Source organism: Lygodium microphyllum, chromosome 3 (genome assembly GCF_053477565.2).
Source record: "Lygodium microphyllum isolate KBCC chromosome 3, Lygodium_microphyllum_v1.1.10, whole genome shotgun sequence".
NCBI lineage: Eukaryota > Viridiplantae > Streptophyta > Polypodiopsida > Schizaeales > Lygodiaceae > Lygodium > Lygodium microphyllum.
In genome coordinates this window covers 121,654,296-121,677,883 of record NC_141137.1, presented here as the reverse complement: position 1 = coordinate 121,677,883, position 23,588 = coordinate 121,654,296, and the positions used below count along the sequence as shown (strand labels likewise).

Genomic DNA, 23,588 nt, shown 5'->3' with positions numbered 1-23,588 from the left:
ATTTAGCAACAGCCTTGGGAAGCGTGCCAGAAATTGAAAGCTCCAAGACTTGGATTCAACAAGGCTAAAGGTAAATTTCAGCTGAATTCAGGTGGAGGACTAGCCAACCATTGAATTTGGGGCATTTCCACCATCTATGAATTGGATGAAGGCTAATTGAGTGCCCGAATCAAGGGCAAAATAGATTGAAGACTTGCTGGTCACTTTGGACAGCAAGGGGAGTTGAAATACCGAAAGGGATTGGGAGAATCCCATTGTAAATTAACTTTTTCTTCAATAAAGCTTAAAAAATACCGAAAGGGGTGCCAATTTTGGGGCCAATCGGGTGTGCATTGTCCAAGATCAGTAGGTGAATTTGTATTTTCAGATTTGCATTTATTGTTTGCTGCTATAATTAAGTTGTAATCAGGGATTTACCACCCTATCCGAGGAGGAAGGTCGGTTTCATCTTCTCATGTGTTGTGAAGATGACCATGTCAGAGTGCAGCGATGTGGAAGCATAGAACAAAGACTGAGAGAGAGTGAACACAAAGAGAAGAGAGAGAGAGAAAAGGAGACAGTGTAAACGCAGAAAATCTGCAGTGTAATATGTTGTATAAGAGTGCAGAAATACACAAGGGGGCAGAGGAAATATCTGTGTATGTATCCAGCGTATATATCCGACTTGATGACCTCGATCTCCGTCAGCCCAAGCACAGTCTGTCTCAGCCAACAGATCTCAAGATCAGAATCTGAAATCACTGAATAATGTGTCAACAATGTGCTGGAGGACTGCTATATAAAACAGAAATAAAAGGCATAAAAATAACCAGGTCGGCTAGACTACAATAAAATAATGCCAAATGACTGTCCAACTGCACTGCAGGCTGCCACATGGCACCTGCGCAGTCTGCTAATGTGGCTCCTGACGTGGCACTGTACTCTGCCTGCCACTGACGTGACTTCTACCCTCTGCCATACTGCTATACCAAACCCTAACTGTGCAAAAACCCTAACACAGCCTGTCCAAGGGATGGCTCTACCGCTAACAACCCCTCTCAGATCCTGGACGAGACATTAGACTGAGGGATCTGGAATGCTGCCGAAGAAGAGCCTGGGGAAGCGCCTTCGTGAACAAATCTGCAAGATTATCCTCTGTCTTGCAGTACTACACATCAATGGTCCCATCCAGAAGCTTCTCCTGAATGAAGTGATGCTGGATCTCAATGTGCTTCATCCGGGCATGGAATACAGGATTCCGTACCAAGGCAATGCAACTCTCATTGTCGCACCGCAGAAGAGTAGGACAAGTCTCGGGGCAGCCAAGCTCCTCCAACAATCTCCGAAGCCACACAACCTCACATGTGGTGGAAGACGCAACCCGATACTCCGCCTCAATAGAAGAAAGGGCTACCGTGGGCTGCTTCTTGCTACTCCAAGAGATAACACCTATACCCAAGGTAAAACAGTAGCCTGCAGTACACCGTCGATGGTCCACATCGCCAGCTTAATCCAAGTCACTCCAACCTACAAGAACCAAATCTGAAGCATCTGAACCTACGGGATAAGAAATCCCTAAGTCAGAGGTCCTCCTCAAATACCGAAGAATCCTTAGGGCAGCCTGCCAATGCACCTGTTTGGGTTTAGTCATAAACCCTGCCAAAAGACCCACAGCAAAACAAAGATCAACACGAGTGTTGAGAAGCCAAATCAAGGATCCAATCAACTGACGGTAGCGCGAAGGAATCTGAGTGTGAAGTGGCCTTCCAATTCGGATCCATAGGAGTATTAATGAGCCGACAAGTCTCCATCTCAAAAGTCACCAAGAGCTCCTGAATGTACCTCTGCTGAGAGATGAAAATCCCCCTCCGAGACTGATAAATCTCGTGACCCAAGAAGAAATGAAGAAGCCCCAAATCCGTCATCTCGAATGCCTGATGTAAAGTTGTCTTGGTCTCTCGGACCTTTTGTGCATGATCCCCTGTCAAAATCAAATCATCAACATATAACACAAACAACACACGACCAACCCTGGAAGTGTGCTGCGGATCAGCCGTAGAGTGCCGATATCCCAACTTCGACTGAAAACAAGTCAATCTTCTCGTTCCATGCACGCGGAGCCTACTTAAGGCCATACAAGGCCTTCTTCAACCTGTAAACTTTCCCATCCGAGGATCCAAAGCCAGGAGGCTGCTCAACATAGATCTCCTCTTGCAAGTCACCATTAAGAAAGGCCAACTTCACATCCAACTGATAAACAGGCCATCTCCTATGGCCAACCAAAGCAAGAACATCTGGAATACTCGCCATACGAGCAGTGGGGGCAAAAGTATCATGGAAATCAATGCCTGGGCACTGAGCAAAACCTTTATTAACAAGGCGAGCCTTGTGCCTGTCCAAAGAACCATCGCTAAGGTACTTGGTCTTGAAGACCCACTTGACACCAATCACCTTCTTGTGAGAGAGACGAGGCACAAGAGACCGAGTGTCATTCCTCTCAATAGCCTCCAACTCGGCTTCCATGGCCTTCCGCCAATAATCAAACTGCAAAGCCTCCTTCACTGAAGTGGGCTCACAATCGTGCATAACATGGGTTAGCAAACAATAGTTGGAGCAAACAAGCTCCGAAGGATGTGTCTGGGTCCTCTGTGACCTCTGCGATCCATCTTGCGGTTCCCACTCCTCAAGGACCCCCTCGATCCCTGAATCTCGGAGTGTGTCACGGGCCCAACAAGGAGCAGGACGTCGCTCTCCATCTCCTAAAGACTCAAGAACATCCACTGGCGGAAAATCCTCGGGGGTGGCCGGTGGAAGAGAAGACTCTGAATCAAAAGAAGAATCTCCATCAAGACGCTCTAGCTCCAAAGGAACTATCTCGAGAGCCCAACTCTCCCCTGGATCTCCAAGGACAAGGTGTTCCTCACCCCCCTTTGTGGCCGGTACTTCCACGAACCGCACATCTCGGCTCGTGTAGACATCCTGCTTGATGGGATCAAACAAACAATAACCTTGGGACTGGAAGCTATAGCCAACAAAAAACTGTCGTCAGGAAGCCACCTCGAACTTATCACGTTGCGTCTTCGAAATGTGCACATAAGCGTCACACCCAAAGATCCTGAAATAAGAGACATCAGGCTTAGTCCCGAAGTAAGCCTCAAAAGGTGTCATCCTGTCAACGGCCGAAGTGGGAGATCGATTGAGGATGTGAACTAGGGTAGCCATTGTCTCGGCCCACAGAAACTGAGGTGTCTGTCGGTGCTCCATCATGGGGCATGCCATCTCGATCACACTTCAGTTCTTTCGCTCCAAAATGCCGTTCTCTTGGGGAGTATTGGTGTTAGCAAACTCCTAGTGAATGCCCCTATCTGCATAGAAACGAGTAAACTCATTAGACATAAATTCACCTCCCTTGTCTGAACACAAGGTCTTCAGTCGCCGGCCAGAACGGTTCGAGAAGCCAATCCTTGAAGTGAGAGAAAGCCTCTGACTTCAAAGTCAAGAAATAGGCCCAAGTCATCCTGTTGTAGTCATCTACAATCAACATGAAGTACAAGCTCCCCTTCAGGGACTCGGTCCTCATCAGGCCACAAAGATCCGTAGATACAAGCTCCATGGGTGAAGTAGACCGCCTAGAAGCTTTGTTGGGAATCGCATCCCGATGCATTTCCCACGAATGCAGGAGACACATGGCTGATGGCTCACACTATGTCTAGCAATCCTTGGACAAACGACCCTCGCGACACCTTCCAAAGATACTCGTAGTTCAGGTAGCCAAACCGAGCATACCAAAACTCAGACTGTGTCCGAGAAGTAAGAAGAAGAGAAGTAAGAGCTGAAGAAGACTTCAATTTGTAGACGCCATTCTCCTCATACCCTGCAAAAATAACCTTCCTCGATCCACGATCAAGGACTCGAACAAATATCACTGTCAAACTCCACCAAGAGGCCAAGAGCACAAATCTTATGGACCGAAAGTAAATGATACCCCAAACCTGGCACATGCAACACCTCAGAGGTGTGGGTACCACCACGTCCATCTGGAATAAGCTGCATCTCACCCCGCGCAGCAATAGATACAGAAGAGCTGTCTCCAATGAGAATCTGCCCACGTGAAGGTCGCAAATGGGCAACACCAACGGAAGGAGTCGTGTGTTGTGAGGCACCACTATCCACAATCCACTCTCGAGCCTGGGGAGTTGTCATCGCAGCATCAGAAGTCTTCGATGTAGAGTCCTCAATGACTGCTAAGTGTAGAAAAGCAGCTGATGAGGGTACAGCCACCCCTCCAGAATCCTTCGTGTCCTTCTTCTTGGTATCCTTCTTGTCTTTGTTGGGGCAATCCTTCTTCCAGTGACCGGTCTTTCTATAAATATGGCAAGTCGATTCCTTCTCCTTGTCCTTCTTGGATTTGTTGTCCTCCTTCTTTTGGTCCTTCCCCTTCTTCTGAGGGGCTTGACCAACCAATGCCTCTAATTTGGAAGCATTCTGCCCCTTCAATTGTTCCTCCTGGTCCAAGACCATAAGAACCAACTCTTCCCACCGAAGAGTCGACTCCCACCCTGATGCAATAAGAGCGGAATAAAAAGTACCGAATCGTGGCAGCAACTGGGATAGTAAAGTGATCGCCATGTCTTCCGAGGAAATAGGCTTCCCCGCATTTTGAACCTGCATCTGAAGCTGCCGAAGCTTGTTGATGTGTTCCCGAAGCGAAAAAGACTTATTCACGGACAAAGTCCGCATCTGCACCTCCAAAGAAACCCTCTTCATCAGGGTCATCCGGTTGTACATCTAATCGAGCTCCAGCTATATCTCTCAAGCCACCGTCAAGTGCTCGATGTGAGCTATCACGGCTATGGTGCAAGACAGAAACAGAAAAGATCAAATCCTAGCATTCAGTTTGTCCCAATGAGATTGGGCCTTAGTCAACTCCGCACGAGCATTGGAAGAGAATTCGGACTCATCCCTCACCGAGGGCCTATTAATCTTCTCCATCACCAGTTCCGCCAAATCATAAGACTCCAAAATGGCCAACATCATCACCCGCTAGATGCGGTAATTGTCACCATCAAGCTTTTGATCCAATGGAAGAGCCGGTAGGACAGGCATCTTCCTGTCCATGATCGCATGGAACTCCAAATCACTCTCTGTAGACATATTAACCTACAATACCTGCACAAATGCAAAATCAAGCCCCTCTGACTATGAAAACGCAGCCCTCTAGGGCTGGTTCCTCCGATGCCCAAACCTTCTTCACCCGCGATGAAAAGGTAAAATCTGCAATGAAAGGCCTCAAATGCAGCCTTCCTTCCCTTCGAATAGTAATAACCTGTAGCAAATTCACCGATTAGTCTCCTTTCCCGCACGCCCACACTCACTTCAACCTTGATCCGATGCGTAGCCCTCCCGCTCGCCCTCTAATCCTGGAAACGCAACCTTGTGTCGCGCTGAAATCTCCTCTTTAGATAGGTTCAGCCCTCGTCAGTCCATCTTCACCACTCTAATACCATGTCAGAGTGCAACGATGCGGAATAGTAGAACAAAGACTGAGAGAGAGTGAACACAGAGAGAAGAGAGAGAGAAAAGGAAACTCTAAACGCAGAAAATCTGCAGTGTAGTATGCTTTATAAGAGTGCAGAAATATACAAGGGGCCAGAGGAAATATCTACGTATGTATCCAACTTGATGACCTCGATCTCCGTTAGCCCAAGCACAGTCTGTCTCAACCAACTGCAAGATAAGAATCTGAAATCACTGAATAATGTGTCAACAATGTGCTGGAGGACTGCTATATAAAGCAGAAATAAAAGGCATAAAAATAACCAGGTCGGCTGCATTAAATGCAGCCGATTGCAATAAAATAATGCCAAATAACTGTCCGACTACACTGCAAGCTGCCACGTGGCACCTGCGCAGTCTGCTGACATGGCTGCTGACGTGGCAGTGTGTACTTTGCCTGCTGATGTGGCTTCTGCCCTCTGCCGTACTGCTGTACCAAACCCTAACTGTGCAGAAACCCTAACACAGCCTGTCCAAGGGATGACTCTACCGCTCACAGACCACTCTACGTATGCTTTTTGCTCTCACTGTTGTATTGGACTTAGATCTATATCAAATGGATGTAATAATAGCTTTCTTGCATGGTGACATTGATGAGGAAATTTACATGAAACAGTCGGAGGGCTTTGTAGTTCCTGGAAAAGAGCAAATGGTGTGTAAACTAAAATGCAGCTTGTATGGGCTGAAGCAAGCACCATGACAGTGGTACAAAAAGTTTTGACACTTTTATGCTATCTCATGGTTTTACACGCAGCCATGCAAATCATTGCTTGTACATGAAAAAGGATACAGATGGCAGCCCCATCATACTTGTTTTATATGTGGATGATATGTTGCTAGCTGGGAAAAGAAAGACTAGCTTGGATGCTCTCAAAAATTAGCTGAAATCAGCTTTCTCCATGAAAGATTTGGGGAATGCAAAGCATATTTTGGGCATGAGAATTTGTAGAGATAGAATGCAGAAATTGTTGTTTTTATCTCAAGAAAAGCACATTGAAAAGGTACTGGACAGATTTAACATGGCTGAAGCTAAGCCTTTTGGGGTACCCTTACCTCCTTACCTTAAGCTTAGCAAAGCCAACAGCCCAAAAGATGATGTGAAAGCAAATGCTATGAAGGGAGTCCCTTATGCATCAGCTTGTGGCTCTCTTATGTATGCTATGGTTGCTACTCATCCAGACATTGCTCATGCAGTGGGAGTTGTTAGCAGGTTTATGTCAAATCTTGGCAAAACATATTGGGAGGCTGTCAAGTGTATTCTTCGATACCTCAAGGGTATGCAAAGAAAGTGTATTTGCTATGGGCATGGTGCACTTAGTTTGTAGGGTTATTGTGATGCAAACATGACAGGTGACTTGGACACTTGTAGGTCCACCAACAGGTATGTCTCTATAGTTGCTAGTGGGGCTGTTTCTTGGTGTTCCAGGTTGCAGAACATTGTTGCACTAAGTACCACTGAAGTTGAATACGTCACTGTGACTGAAGTTGGATTTCGGCATGTCTATGAGTACTGCAGTTTTGGGATATGATAGCCAGAGTGCTGTGTATCTGGCTAAGAATGCCATGTATCATTCACGCACAAAGCATCTAGATGTGTGATATCACTTCATTAGACAGATTCTGGAAGATGGCCAAATCACATTGACCAAGATCAAAACATAGGACAACCCTACAGATGTTCTCACTAAAAGCCTAACCAAAGCTCAGCATGAGCATTACATCCGACTAATGGGAGTTGGTTAGAGGTTCACTTCGGACCTTTAAGTGGGAGTTTGTTGGGATAAAGGCCTAGTTTAACCTCCTTGTATAGTACACGCACATTGTGCATGTGAATGCACCCTTACGTGCCCTAAATATAAATACATTTTATTCTATGTGTACCAACACATTGTTGGTACACTCAAATCTAATCGTACTTCACTCTCCCTCTCTGACTTACTCTGACCAACCGTCACACTCACACACTCCTTGCTGCACATCCCTAGCTCAGCTTCTCAACACACTTTTCCTTCCATCCTCAGCTCCCAACCTCCATCCTCTACTCCTCAAACTCTCACCTCAAGCAAGCTCCATCCTCTACTCCTCTAAGTTCTCAAGCTCCATTCTCCACATCTCAAGTAAGCTCTTCCTCGCCCTCTTCCTTTACTTTTCTCTTACCACATCCTCTTCATCTCAACTTCTACCTCTACCTCTACCTATCTTACTACCTTCTCTTCCCCTACTTCTCTCTTACCATCACCATCTCTTCTAGGTTTTACCTCTCCCTTCCCTTGAGTCTTTCCCTACCTCTACTTATATCTCCTCTTCTTTCCCTTCCCCTACTTGTACCCCTCTCTACCTCTACCTATACCTCTATCTACTCTTAGCCTCTATCACAATGCCTAAACCTCTTCATGAAGCCTTTGCCTTGAACATTGAAAAAACCACAAATAAAGCCAATACCTATCAATGGACTTGCAAGTATTGTGGCAAAATCCAAACTAGTAATGTGACTGGCCTACTCATCCACTTGTTCAAGTTGGGTGGAGAATGTGGCCCATGCTTGAAACTCCCTCAAACCATGGCTAATGAGATAATCAAGAAGTATCTCCTACAAAAGTAAAGAAGCCTCATGCTAAGTAACATAGATGATAGAGGTTGTATGATCAAAACGCTTAAGTGTCATCGATATTTGAGCTTGTAAGACTAGGAAAGAAAACTAAGATAAACAAGAGAAAGAAGGAATAAATTGATCAAAGGCTAAATGATACAAGGTTGCAATAGTCTATCCCAATATGCAACTTGAAGCATTAGTGTGCAAACAAATCATGGAAAGTGCCACCACCGACTTAAACCTTCACTCGTCAATGGATCATCCAAGAAAGGAACTGAACTCCAACCATGTGTGAAGACAAACATATCAAATCTAATGGATCGATCAAAAGAGAGAGAAGCAAAGAATGTGGAATAGCCACAAAGAATTGCTCATAACTAAAAATAGCCCTATAAAGTGGACATCCATCAAACTAGCTCATAAGATTCCACTATAGATCCCCCTCTAAAGTCCTAGCATCTACAATCCAATAAATTAGACCATACAAGACTCATGTGAAGTAGCAACCATATCTCCCTATCAAAGCCTTTATAACAGTACAACATGTCTGAGTCGAAGATAATTTGCTTTTTCCCCCTCCCAAAAAAACGTAAGATTCCTAGAACTCAAGCCAAAATGAGCTTCTACAACCATCCAACCATGGACACGAACAAACAAGGTCTCCCAAGATGAAACTCGTTTCCAATGTTGCTAACAATGAAAGCAAGGATCCAACCTCCATGCCAACCATCTGAGCACACAAGTGGTGGTGAGCCTATGCATGTGCTACAAGATAGAAGGGCGGACCCATGAATCGCTCCAATCAATGAAAGACTAGCCAATATCAAGTGATGTGGTAGCTCTAGCTGGAAACACAGATTGTACTGTAACCAGCCTCACATGTCTTGAAGCACAAGCTGTCGGGAACAAACTCCAGGTGAGACAGGTCTGATTCTCTCATTGGGTGATGAAGAGTGGGTAGGAGTGGCTCATAGGTGTATGGTCTCCTCTCTCTCAGTGTTTGCCGTACACACTGTGTTACTCTGCGCAAATCCTACTCTCTGTGCATCGTTGCTTATTTTGACATGGTATTAGAGCGTGCTTGTTATTTTGACATGGTATCAGAGTATACTTGTTATTTTTGACACATTGGAGTTGTAAATAGCAAGGTGACATTTGGAGTGATACGTGCTGATGTAGGGTGGTCTGCAAAACAGTAAAATACAGGTTGTTGACTAATGCTTGAACATTGACGTGGCAATATGGAGATGCTTGCAACAAAATGCAGATGTCTAGTTCCTTTTGGCAGGAGGACAGCAACTGTAGAATGGACGCTAGGTGATGTAGATGTGTGGCTGCAGTTGATGATGGTTAGACAGTAGACAGGTCAGGGTTAAAGGCTGAAAATTGAGCGCCAATAGTAGCAAAGGGTGTGTGCATTGATGCAACTTGCAAAAAAGAGGATGGGCCGAATGGTGGGCAGCTTGTCTATTTATAGATGCAAAAGGATCCTCCCAAATTAGGGTTTTGCTTATGGGACATAGAAACTCTCTAGGATCGTGCACCGTTTAATGAGAATTTCGTTAATTTACATGTCTTCAGGCTGTTTTAAAGAGCTAGTAAGTTTGTAATCTATTTTTAGGTCAATAGACAAGTGTTGGGAAGTTGCATTTTCGGCCTTCGTGATTGTTGAACACATGTCTTCCTCTTTCGGGAGTGCTGGTTGCTTCATTTTCTTCAGATTTGCAGGAGATGACCTTCTACATTAAGATGGACAACCCCTCTTGTCTAGTCTCTTGCATTTGGTGGATAGGTCCCTTCCAACTTCCAACTTCCAAGTATCTTGTCTTTGTGCAACATTGAGACAACATTCAATATTTGAGGACTTTCTCATGTTCAAAAGCATTGCATATCCAAGGTAGTAGTAGGACGTACTTGCATTTTCATGTTGCCATGGTAGGACAGCCAGCCTTTTTTACTTTTGGAAGTAGTCATGGACCCCTTCTACACAAGAAGAACACAATGATGATGCACTGAATCTCAAAAGATAACTGCACTGTCCTGTCTGAATTAGGCAATAGCACTTGTTGGAAATCTGCATAGTGAAGGGAGCGAAACACAATCCTCCACGTAGTGGGGTATCGAAGTAATCTTTGGAAGGTGAAAGACAGTTGTCAAGGAAGCGGACCGCAATCCTCTGATGCCATCGGAGATGTAGAAGATGATCACCAACTATCGAGGGAGCGAAATGCGTTCCTCTAATGCCGAGAAGTCACCTGGACAACAAAACACAAATCCCAGAGTGTCGGATCTATCGAACATGGGGAGAGCAACCCAAATACTGATGCCAAGTACATAATGATGACACCAAATGATGGAGGATGATTCGGGCTGCAAAAACGCAAGTCCTAACAGCCTCTATGACAAATGAGTGATGCCAGGTGATGGAGAAGAAGCTAGGCTGCAAAAATGCAGGTCCGCACAGCCCCTGTGATAGACAAGTGATGAAATCACTAATGCTCAATGATGTAGACTGTCACCACAGGCTAGGATGCTAACAGCAACCTGGAGATGATAACACCAAGCAAGAAGAAAACCTCCAAACTAAAAAACGCAGGTGAAAGCATTGCGTGAAGGAAAAGGGTGTTGACACCAAGCTGATGATGGTGACGCCAAGTGGAAGATGCTCCAAACACAAGGCCTGATGCTAGAATAGGATGCCTGAAGTAGAAGAGGAAGGGTGAAGGCAACCACGAGCCACAAACTGCAATGTCCTCCTGAAGGGGTGTGAGGGTAGTGGAAGGGGCTGGTGAGAGAAGTGAAGGGTATCTGATGACGAAGGAAGAGGGGTGAAGAATTACTCAAGGGTAGCAGGGTGGTAGAAGGGAAGAATGAATGAAGTGACTGTCTATTTATAGGCATAAGCTGTCTAGGTGGCACACCACTATGTGGGCGCCCACTGAAAGTGGCCAAAATGTGGACACCAACCCTTTTTGGGGCTATCAGTGCAAAACCCTAAATGAAGTGTGTAAACTGAAGAAGTGGTTTCTCAAACACAATGATCAATTTCCAGCCTCATTCAAGGAGTACATTGTTGTCTTACCAATTTCTAGCCTCCAAACTACTGCATGTGTAAACTGAAGAAGTGGTTTCTCAACACAACGATCAGTTTCCAACCTCGTTCAGGGAGTACATTGCTGTGTTTACCAATTTCTAGCCTCCAAACTGCTGCATTTTGGTGATCAGCCTGCTGCCCTTTCACATTCAGCACTCTCTCAACTCTGACTAGTAGTTACACCATCACTCGGGATCCATCTCCGGTGGACATCACACTCCGACTACATTCACTACTCTACTTTTGCGCATTCTATACACTACTACACTCTTTCCTTCTTTACAGCATTGCTTCAGAGTTCTCTATCCTCCTCTATTTGTATTTTGTGTTTTAGCATTTTTGAGTTGTGTGTGTTGTGTTATGTGTTTTGCGTATAGGGTTTTTGCATTATTGTCTAAGTTATTTTGTTTTAGTCGTGTTCGTACATTCTATGTTTTTTCAATGCAAACCCTAGCTTATCTTCACATTGTCCACTAACAAAATGCAATGCTCTCAAGGACGATGATTGACCACTAGGCAGTGAACAGGATGTTGCAGGCTGATTGGACCTGCAACAGGCTGTAAAAACACAAAAAACACCAAGAAAAAGGGCCATCCAGGTCACAAGCAACATCAAAATGCAGTCGCAAGGGTTGGGGGGTTGTCGCCAGCTGATGACAGAGCTATGACAGTGCAAAACATAGGCTGTCAGATTTAGCACAGCAACAGCAAGAGAGGGCCAGATGCACCCAACCACGCTTCTAAGACATGCTATAGTTTCATCCTCTTGCGAGGCAATGATAAGTTCCATACCCTAACACAAAAGAAGTACCCTAATAGTACCAAAATTGATTACAATGTTTGCAAGGTGTCATGCAAAAGTCTTGCAAAGAGATGCAGTGATTATACCCCATGGCTGAAACACTGCAAAATGCACCATTGTAGGGATCATTTAATTAACTCACGTACCTCAACAAGGAGGAGCATATGGGTAATAAAATTCTAGTTGCACAAGATCATTTAATGGTTGGAGGATGGATAATATTACATTGAGTGACTTTCAAAATTATGTAGAGATTTGTGCTATTAGGAGCCATCAAAGCTAATTGTACATCGCCAAGTGATTCTTCTATGGCATTAAGGCAGCCATCCATGGCCCATTCCCAGGTATTATTAATTTGATCAAATGATAGCTTTCAGGCTCATTCAATACTTTTAAAGAGGAAAAGGTATGTATGAACAAGGAAGAATGCTAGAGTATTGGTATCTGTTCTATTTTCTCTCCGACACTACCCATGAACTAGGGAGCTAAAAGATAAGAGAACTCTCAATTGTGACCATGTTTAAATATAAATTTTTGTCCCATGTGCTACATCATCAAGGTTAAATGAGGCAACAGAAAATGGCCACACTGGCAAGGTATGAAGAAAGAGATCCATCTCTCACACCCTATTCTGAATTGGAGAGAGACAATACCACCAAGCTCTTTGTCCAACATACAGGGATATAAATGAAACCTCAAAGTCAATTATTCATATGTAACAGAGGAAAGGCAACATTGGACAAGAGATAGTAAGTAGAAGCCACCACTTCCAACAGAAATACACATGGGTCCAGGAAAGCTTCAATGTGCTAGGATCCAAAGTACTAGGTTGATGCTACAATTAGAGAATTAGAGAGTACAACACCTAGAGCAAGAAACCCTGAAGCAATTGTGCATCCATAACCATAAGGGTTTGCTACCATGGAGAAGGAAACAACCTACAAGTCTGGCCCTTCATCAGTTTGTAGTTCTTTTAGCTTTAAAAGCAACTGGAAAGTGCATGCTCACAAATGAAAGGAAAATGAATGCAGAATGAGACGAAAACCTAGAGTTGAACAATAGCTTTGAGCTCTACTGCACAATTGAATGATTTGACAGATATTTTACCAGTCAAAAACAAAATTAAAAACTTTGATGTCAAATTAATGATAATGCATGTTAAATACAATTTAAGCAACCATGTAAATGTCAATCGCTAAGTTCCAAATAAACACAGGATTCTAACAACAAATTATATTTAAAAAACACAAAGCATAGAGAAATTCATTAGAACCTCAAAAAGTTGACAGATAGCTAACCTCATCATATCCAGTCAACCAAACACGTGGAGTTTGATAATATTTGTCATAGCTGGCAGTACAAACTTGCATGTTAGGAGGTGGAATTATTGGAAAGAGTAAATACACCAAACTAGAACAAACCCAAAAAAAAGTATTACGTTATGCTGACATCATAAGTACGTGTTCGCAGAATATTATCCTCATCAGGTTCATTGGCAACAATATATGGAGCCTCTAAGGTAGCCTGCAAAAAAGATCTCTTCTTTTTTCATGAAGAAGCTTAAACTGAATGAAAGTATGTACATCAGGCTTTCTGGCCAGCCATGAAAATCCTATCATGAGTACATCTATACATACATACACCACATCATGTATTCACATATGTATGTATATCTATACATGCGTGAATACATACGCGCGCACGCAGCGTGTGTGTGTGTGTGTGTGTGTGTGTGTTTCAACAAAGAAAATAACAAATACCAAATCATAAAAAAATATGGTTGGAAGTAATGCCATTGTATGCATTCAAAGTGGCAATTATCAACAGATTTACAAAGAGCCTTCAGGCCAAATTTTCCAATAAATTATACAAGCATAGCAACAACATAAATAAAGAAAACATTTTTGCAAGGGAAGGGCACTGACTGATACCTACAAAACCAAACAAGCAAACCAGTTCAAGCTTCGGTTAAAAGCAGCAGCTGACATTGTTGTTCAATTTGCCAAAAGATCCACAGTTTGAGAGACTTTCAAATTCTCCCAAAAAGGACAGCAAGGGAAAGAAGAAGATGTTATCTTCAAAGGCATTGAGGCAGCAAGAAGCTCCCATAGGATAGCCACCGCAGCCTAAAGAGGCACCAAAAATTGGTGATGAGAAAAAGCAAATGGTACCCATGGGATTTAATATGCAAAAGCAAGGCCATCTTGGTAGTGCCAATCCAATGGGTTTTGGACTGCCGAGTATCCATCCAAGTATAGGGAAGCCAGGATATTTTGGTGGAGGCACTATTTTCCATGCTATGGTGGGTCAAGGACCGCATATGGGAATGTATGGCACAACTCCTTATGATATGCAGCAACCAATGCATTGTGTACAAGGTCCAATGTATCCCGGGCATTAGTGAGAACTAGATAAACTGACCTGCACTGTACGCATCATAGGTAGTGACCAGTTGCTATCCCAATCACCCCATTAAAACAGATTTACCTTGTTCATGTCCATGTCACTACTCAAAGATTAATCCCACAGACTGAGCAATGCAGGGAGTAGAACACCCTTTGATGCAGCCGCTATGGGCTTACACGGGTTGTTTGAGATAATGCATAAGGAGAGAGGAGTTGAGACCACCATGGTATCTAGGGATACATATATAAAGGGAAAGAGGGGTTTGAGAATGTCATAACTCTATAGAAACAGAATTTGTATCCTTTTTCATTAATTTGTCTATATAATGATTTATTAAATTTGTTTCCTTTGCACTAATTAGATATAAAGAAAAGTGCATTGGAGCTGGCCACTGATGAGTGGTCACAGGTTATGGTGGACCCACGCAGTGGGTTAGAGAAAAGATAGTTCACACTTCCACCTATATGGCCCGATTGGGCGCCTGTGACCAGAACTCACGCATATCAGGGTTAGACTCGCACACAGAAAGGATTGATGCCTTGAAGTGTGGGCTAGATCCGCCAGAATAGACAGTTGCAATCAACAAGATGGCATGATCATGAAATGCTTGTACAATGTGCATGTGTGGGCTGAAAGCTTGAAATGCACATTTCTTTGCATAGGAAAGTCACATGAAGATTCTGATACCGTTTTTGCGATGTACACGGAAAAAGCTTTCATATGACACCCATATTGGGGGGTCCCTAAATTTTAGGAGCCTCGAATTAGCCTAAAAATGCTAGTCCTAAAAAAAATAGGGATGTCATTCTAAAAATAGTAAATTCTATACTCTGACTGTGCTTACTAAATTTGGTTGTTTCTATTCTTGACAGTATTCAGCCCAAAAAGGAAGGCCATAGAGAAGAGACAAGTGTCAAGACACTTGTCACACAAGTTTCCAAGAGTCTAGGCCACTTGTCACATCTCATGACATGTGGCTGGACACTTGTCTTGTGCTACTCCACTTTCCCCTTTTGTACTAGCTCTTTCCTCTCCTATAAATAAGAGCTCGTTTTTCTTCATTCAACATCATTTTTCTTTGCTGTAAACTCATGTACAGCACCCACAAATAGCCAAAAACTGGCCCCATCCATCCTCATCATCATCCCCCACTTCTCCATTATCAAATTCCTCCATATTTCCTCTTCTATCACTGCTGTTTTACAGGACAGCAAGCCTGTAAATTCATTACAGCACCTCCTTCTCGAGCTCTTTCTTCCATTTTAGCAACAAGAAGTAAGCCCTATCCATGTACTGCTAATCAACGATGGAGAAAGGCTGATTTCCCCTCTTTCTTCTCTCATACTGTAAAGAAATCAATTCTTATCATTGCATAATAGATAATGCATGTGTGTTTGTACATCTTTGCATAATCTTGTGACAGTGAGAATTACTTCTCCTCACTCTCAGGTTGATTGTAACTAAGCTCTTCCCTAAGGGACTTGGGTTGAGCAGAAATACATTCCTTCGGGGAGGGGGGAGGGGAGGGGGGGAGGGGGGGATTTTGCCCATCTTCAACCCTCAATCTTGTCTCCATTACTTTTACATTTTCATGGCTGTAATTTTGTGAGTAATTTTCATTTTCAGCTTTAAGTGTTCATCTCGAAAACAAGTGAATATCATAATTGTTAAGCATACTACGTTGTTCGGGGCGTTTACAAAGAAGTGAGCAAGAACTTTGTTGTGTACAAAGGCTTATTGAATAACCCCTCAACAATATTCATTGCTTTAATTCTAACCTTTAGATAGTTTTTATGACTCATTAAGGACTTAACCAAGAAGTTATAAGACAACAAAGATTATTTAGGACTTAAAAGGAGCCGAACTTTAAGTGTCTTTTAACCCTTAAAGCAACAGGCTACAGTATATAGAGCTTATTACCCCATGAAACATCATCTATTCACATTACTATCCCTAACGCAAGAAGAGAGGTTGATTAAGGCACATATTTACCTAAGTTTTATCATTAGAATGCTTTAGGGATACTAGTCAATCACGACTAGATGGTAAGCTCACCTATGCTTTAGGCAAGGTTGTAGTACTTATAATGCCATCCGATAAAACACTTACAATTTATAAATTTTGAAGTGTAAAGTACAATAGGAGTTAAAAGATACATATGTATCAAATAAAACTACAATAGGTTGAAACCATCAAGATATACCCAATAGTTGTGACTAATTGATCTATGGATATCCTAAGCACCATTAGACTTGTTATAAGAATAATGAAGAAATGTTTAAGGTAACACTAGAACCACACACATTAGGAAACTCCAACCATATTCAAGGAGGTCATATATCATGACAACAACTGTCATGACCCATCAAAGGCTATCATAGTTTCCCAAGTAAACCAATAAAAAGGTGGAAGTTACATTATATTGTTTAAGGTATTACATTATACTAGGGGGAACAACTTCATAACATCCAAAAGTATCTCACTAGGCATTGGAGGGAAAAAGTGATTAGGGACAATTATTACAACAGATGTATATCATACTAGCCCTATTAATCTAATTACAGAATTAAGGGATCTCTTAGTATAGCTCTAGTGCTAAGTGGACAAAGATTAATCCATCCACTGTGCGCGCACGCATGTAGATAAAATAGTGTGAGAGCTGCAAACTCTGTGTAAGTACAAATTGAAAGAACCTTTTGCTTGTTATCTTCTTGGATTTTCTTACATTTAGATACCATGGATGAATACCACCTTTGCTAGTTAATTTTTTGGATTTTCTTATCTTTATATACCACGGATCAACTACATTCACCTTTTGCTAGTCACCATCTTTGACATGCAGCAATTGTATTCACCTTTCGGTCTCATAAGTCAATTTGGCCTTTTGGAAATTCTAATATAACTCCCCCCTCCCCTCACAAGGCTTGATAGTTCACAAAAGAATAAAACATACATAACACTGTTTGGAAAAAATTACATGAAAGTCCCATGTAGGTGAGGTCCTTAAACTCAAGGGAAGGCTTACAAACCAATCTAGTAACCCTAATCATCTAAAACCATGGTCAGAGCTTCTCTTTTCCAATTCCAAAGAAGAAGGTTGCTAGAGTAGTAATCCTCAAATCCTTGTGAAACTAGCCTTTCTTTCTGGGAAAGGGTGGTAATGACCTAATTTACACTAATTACAGCAATAATAAAGCTCACATGAGCTAAACATTATCGCTTAATCTTGGACAATGGACAACCTATTGGCCCCAAAACTGGTGCCCCTTTCGATATTTCTTTATCTCTATTGCAATTTGGATGGAATACAATGAGATTCCTTGAATCTCCTTTGCTCTCTGAATGCCTCTTACTATCACAAATAACTAGCATACCTATAAACCAGTTAGCCCCTTGGTTTGCTTGGAGATTGGCCTTCATCCTCCTCCTTGCGAGACAAATTCAGCCCCAAATTTAATGTTGGCAGACTAATCTCTTGAATCTCCCTAAGCCTTCAATTTCAGCCACTAGAATTCAAGTTCTAGCCTTAGAATCTAAGCACGTTTTTTGAGATGGCTATCAAAAACCTTATTTTTTATGTAAATTAAGGTTTACAACAAAGAATTTTCAAATCCTCCCCCACTAATGGCTGGAATTGCTGAAACTTGCTAAGGGAAGATGAGAAATGGCCGAAGAATGAAAGAGAATGCTATAGAGAGAAATTTCAGAGTTTCATCGCCATCAGCTACTGCTGCCCTACTGCTACCCTATTCCAAAGTGCATTTGTTGCTATTGCTGCTGTCATATACTGCCTGGGAGATCAAAATAGGTTGTTGCCTGCCCAAACTACTATTAGTAGTTGCCAACTAGCCTCCTCAAGCTGTTGTCTATTGTTGTAGACTCTTCAAGGTGCGACACTAGCTCCTATAGGGTCTTTTTTTGGCTCGAATTGGCATGGAATGCCTATGGCAACTATGGCTCTCTCTCAACCTCCCATCAAGCTAGAATGACTATTCCTCCAGCATCCAGCAGCCTTCTCCCCATTTGTATAGCCAAGTCTACCAAGTGGCAGCCTTCCTAATCCATTTTCCAACAATTGTCAGTCTTATTAAATTAATTTTCAGAGACCACTAGATACCCGAGCTGGTCTAGTCTAGGGGAGTAAGAGGTGCCACCTCCCCCTTGAGTATCAAAGGATGCTCTGGATTCTTTGCTTTGTTGAGCTTGAATGAATCCAATCCAAAGTACTCCAATTGAAATGCATTGAGGAAAGGCTGCAATACCTAAGAATGATCTACTAGGTCACACTCCATCCACTAGCATCCACAGGTGCACAATCCTAAAGTTTCACCAAGTAGCACCTAGAAACTTTACCTCTAGCCTCCCTAAAAATCCGCACTAGGTTCTAGGACTTTTGCTCTTAGAATCAGCCATATCTTGAGAGATGTTTAATTGCTTCTATTAGGACAATCTCTTGTCTTATGCCCTTCTTTTCCACATACAATTGGATGTACTTTGATTTTATTTAGGGTATTGTGTGCTAACAATATTGCTACCTAGAGGATCACTATTCTGTGCACTAGTCACTATGGCTTGGAATGCAAATGTGTATAATTTGTACAATGGGTCTAAAAAGTTTGTAACTTGGCTCTAAAACTATGCATTTGCATTGGCAACATGAGATCCATAGATGTGCTTGTGATGTGCATTCGCATGGGACACCTAAGATGTATTCCATGAGACACGTCACGCACCAAATAAATCTTGGATTGAGACATTGTTTATGCTCAATTCTTGCATTACTTTACAGAGTAGTTATGACTCATGTCTCGATTGTAGCTTGATCTTTGCCTCACTACAATGTAGTCAAGCGCAATTGCAAGATTCAAAGGAGGGGTGATTTTTCTTTTCTTTTCTGGGTTGGGGGGAAAAGAGAGAGTTTTCTTCTCTCAAGGTTGTAAATTTTTTACTTAATGATCTTCATTGACAAACCACCCTAACTTGGACAATGGGGGGCATTGGCAAAAGTTGTAGTAGGCAAGTGCCACTAGGTGCCCAATATAGGTCGTGGTCAGAGATATTGAATAGCCACTTGAGAATGACTTTTGGTGTCATGGGGTTTAGAGAATTAACTCATTTAATGAGTCGTGGAAAGTCTCAACACTTTGAGATTCATAGAGCTTAGGAATTTAAAACTGAGGTTGAATAGGGCCAAGCATTTTCAATGAGCTGAATTTAAGAATGCCAGTTTTAGAGGCAAGTTTGCATGGACAGGTCACATGGCAATCAGCCATGTTCAGAGTCATGCAAGGCCGGAAAGGGGCTGGAGAGTGGAGTTCTAGGGGCAGAGGCAGCAACTGAAAGTCAACCAACAGTAGGCGACCTGATCTGTGCACTCATCTAGGCTGGAAAAAGCAGCAAAACCCTAAATTGCAGGAGATAGCTCTTGATGTACCGAATTGAGCAGACAACTGCTGTTGGATGCTCATTTGATGCAGGGGACCGTTGTGAAGGCACTTTTTGGGCAAGAGGATCAAAACCCACTTCTTCTCTCACCTCCTAGCCTAATGCATGTTCAATCTGGTGATCATAATTGATGTTTGGAGCCTCAATTTTGGACCTGAAGTGTGGATATTGAGATTTTACGAGTCCCAGGTCTGTAAACAGCAAGAATTAGGGTGTGCATGACTGCCTTGGGATGCATGCATGCATATTTCAGCAATGATGAAGGTAGATTTTGTAAATTCAGTCAGTGCACAGCATATTGGAATATATCTAGTGGTCTACATTAGTGCTGAATTGCATGCAATTGAAAAAGTATCAATTTGGGGTCCTCAGGATGTGGAATAACTGGGCAAATTCAAAAACAGGGTTGTTAAAAGCAATTGAACAATTGTTGGAATCTTGTTCAATTGCTTCTTTTTTTTGAATGATGGAATCGGTGTCATTACATCAATTGGGAACTTTTGGGGTCTCTTCATAGGTGCCCATGCAAGTATATTCCATCTTTCAGACCTTTGGCCTCTCTTTGTTATATTTGGGCAGCTTTTGGAATTTTGTTTTTTTAATACTGCAAGGGGTAGTAATTTGGACAAGATATCCAGTTAATTAGGGCAGAGAGTGTGTGTTTTGAATGGCGTGTCTACTGTTGAGTTAGAAAGCTAATGTGCAATGTGTATATGTCTTGTTGACTAAGTATTGTTAAAACACTTAGACATCCATCAAGCAACCGTTGACAGGTTTCAAACATTGAGATGGATGACCTTTCACTTTGCCTTTACATCACAAACCACAAGAATGGCACTACAACTAGATCATCCGTTGTGAAGATCCTACGTGATTACCTTACAACATTGCTAAGTTGGCATTTGATTTTGCTTTTGGTCACCAACTCGTATTAACAATCCAAACTTCGATGGAACATGCGGTTACACACCTAATAACAGTCCATGTGATGCCTGTATTCTTAATAATATCATCTAAAATGGCACTTATGGTTGCAACTACCGTTTCGTGAAATACCAAGCCTTTGAAAAAGGGTTGTCAAACTTGTATAAACACAACCAGATTGATTTCCACTTCCGAAATTTTCTAGTTGGATAGAAACTTGCACTCTCTGCATCTCAGACCACTAAGATTGACCCCACACACCCAATAACAGTCCGTATGATGCCTATGTATTCTTAGAAATCATACCTAAATTGGCACTCATGGTTGCAACCAGACATAAAGTCAACCACACACACTTATTCAAAAGTGATTCTATCGGTTCACAACGGGTGATCAGGTATTGATTTAGGATTGGTGACGACCAATCAATTGATTTAGGTTTTACATGTTAATTTATTGCCAGCTTGTAGAAAGCTCCTATGATGTTGGCAGACACAGTGAAGTCAAACATATGAGAGTATGTACTGCACTAGTAGCATATAGACAAACTTACAAACAAGAACATCTAGTACTCTGTCACAAAATAATTAGGTGATATGCACTAGTCGCTAGCAGCAAAGAAATGTATCTTACAGGATCATTCTCTATGTTTTCTGTATCTTTGAAATCCGCCATGTCTGGTATAGCTTCGTCATCATCACTACCTGCAAGAGTCTGAATAACTTGGATACCCTGCAGTGAATTACCTTCAACGCCCATTGATGGCACATTTTCATCATCTTTCTGGTTCTCTACAAACAGCAAGCATAGCTTTCAGTTCATATCAACCTCTCTCGTTTGCACTAAGAATCATCATTCTGCTAGCAGGACATAGTTGCAAACAAACACCTACTTGCTCATATTAAAAATAACAGATAACCGACACATCTAACAAAAGCATTCAAAGCAACAACCATGCTAACAAACTGCAAATTTATGAAACCAAATGAACGAAATTCAGCGAAGGCAAGTGGAAACTCACTAGCACGTAGCATCTATGTATATAAAGAGCCTTGCCAGATAAAAACAACTCAATTGTCCAACATGGCAGATAAAAATAGACTTATTTGCTAACCTCAAGACACAGGAAACAGCTCAAGAGACATACTAGGTTCACCGTAAGTTGCCAGCCATCCATCACCATCTTCACCATCAAGTAGAATCTCCCCTCCAGCAGCCTCATAATCCTCCTCTATCGATGAGGCCCTTCTTAGACAGGGAACTAGCATGTATACAGCCCACGAAAAGCTTCATTAGCGCAGAGTGAGAAACTCAAAACTTGAAATTCTAACCAGAAATATGCAAGATACTGCCTTTACCATTCCTAGTTATCAGGTATTGTTTGTCCGGGGGTAAATAAGGCTTGCGCTTGTTTGGATCACCAGCTTCCCTGCAGTACATGAGAACTTTATTTGACAACTTCCAATGCCATTATTTCAGAAACAAGAAAGATAGCACCATACAATGTCCTATATCAACACAAAGAGAAAGGAAAATACAACTGACTGGCACTTCATTTGACAACTCCCAATGCCTCTCACCACAAAAAGGAAAGCACCATACAATGCCTTATATCAACACAAAGAGAAAGGAAAACACCACTGACTGGCACTTCATTTAAGAATCCCATGCCTCAATTCACCACAAAAGGGAAAGCAACAACCATTGGACGGCACTTGATTTACAACTCGCAATGCCTTATTTCAACACAAACAAGAAAACTGTCTGGCTTTTTCTTTGACAACTCGCAATGCCTTATTTCAATCCGAGCAAACATACCAAGACCATGTCGGGCACTTCGCAACCAGGTTGTCACCAGCCAAAACAAACTCATCTGGAGTTAAGACTCCTTTCTCCTTGAAAGCAGAGACCGTCCGCGGGGGCGTGATTCTTTCCACCGCGCCTTTGAACGCTTCGTGGAGGCGTTGTTTGAACGCCATATATTGTGAATTACCAGGGCGGAGATCCTACAAAGAGAGCAGTGACGCAAAGAATTCGCAGCGAGATGGCGATGGAGCCTTATGTGACTTCTGCGTTTCCTCAGATCACGATGGCCTGATATGCAGAAGAGAGAGGGTGTATCGACTGCCACGTGATCGATGGCCTGATATGAACTACTGCAGCATCAATACAGAAGCTCTCTCCGTCTCGCGTCGACAAATTATCCTTGTGTGTGGTGCTGCTTCATTCATAATCAAGGCAGCCATCAATCGCCGGAACACAAGGTTGATGTAATAAGCAGATGCCTGGAGAGCAAGCTATAATCTGCAGGGACGAGTTCCTCAGTAACGACAAATCAAGCCTTCAATTTATTGCAGCAATTATTCAGTCGGCCATCAATGTTTCGCCCTTTCCAAACTCGATGCTGCTTCTCCCTTTCCAAAGGCTAGGCCATAGTGTTTGTAAATTTAATAATAATAATATAATAGAAGAGTAATGCTAATCCCTAAGGTATACGAGAGGCATAGTGGGGCCACAGCGATAAGCTTAGGGTGTGCTCCTTTTTGTGCTATGAGGTGCTAGCCATTGCTATGTTTGGGTATTCCTTTTGCTTGGAGTCAAAAAGGGTATCACATTATTAGATTATAATCTAAAGATAGTATATATAAACATATTCTTTGGATAAATCAATTCATAGTGTCTATATACTCCTAGTTGCGAGGCCCTAGGGTTGTTTGAGTGAGTTTAAGAGGCACGGTTAGAGCCCTGGAGCTAGTCTCGGGTCCATTTTTGGTCCTAACAAGTGGTGC

The 23,588-nt window shown here is 42.5% G+C and overlaps 1 protein-coding gene across 1 annotated transcript in view; it reads right to left on the bottom strand.

Moving 5' to 3' along the window:
- The window catches only part of ATG3 (autophagy 3 (APG3)), a 51,714-nt gene extending 28,497 nt beyond the window's left edge, over positions 1–23,217 (bottom strand). Inside the window, exons 1-6 of the mRNA XM_087674725.1 lie at positions 22,618–23,217; positions 22,158–22,228; positions 21,947–22,060; positions 21,433–21,590; positions 13,463–13,548; positions 13,323–13,374 (exon numbers count right to left, since the gene is read on the bottom strand). Of these exons, the coding sequence (XP_087530851.1) occupies positions 13,323–13,374; positions 13,463–13,548; positions 21,433–21,590; positions 21,947–22,060; positions 22,158–22,228; positions 22,618–22,778 (642 nt within the window). The 5' untranslated portion in view covers positions 22,779–23,217. The remainder of the gene's footprint in view (positions 1–13,322; positions 13,375–13,462; positions 13,549–21,432; positions 21,591–21,946; positions 22,061–22,157; positions 22,229–22,617) is intronic.
- Between the last annotated feature and the right edge of the window lie 371 nt (positions 23,218–23,588).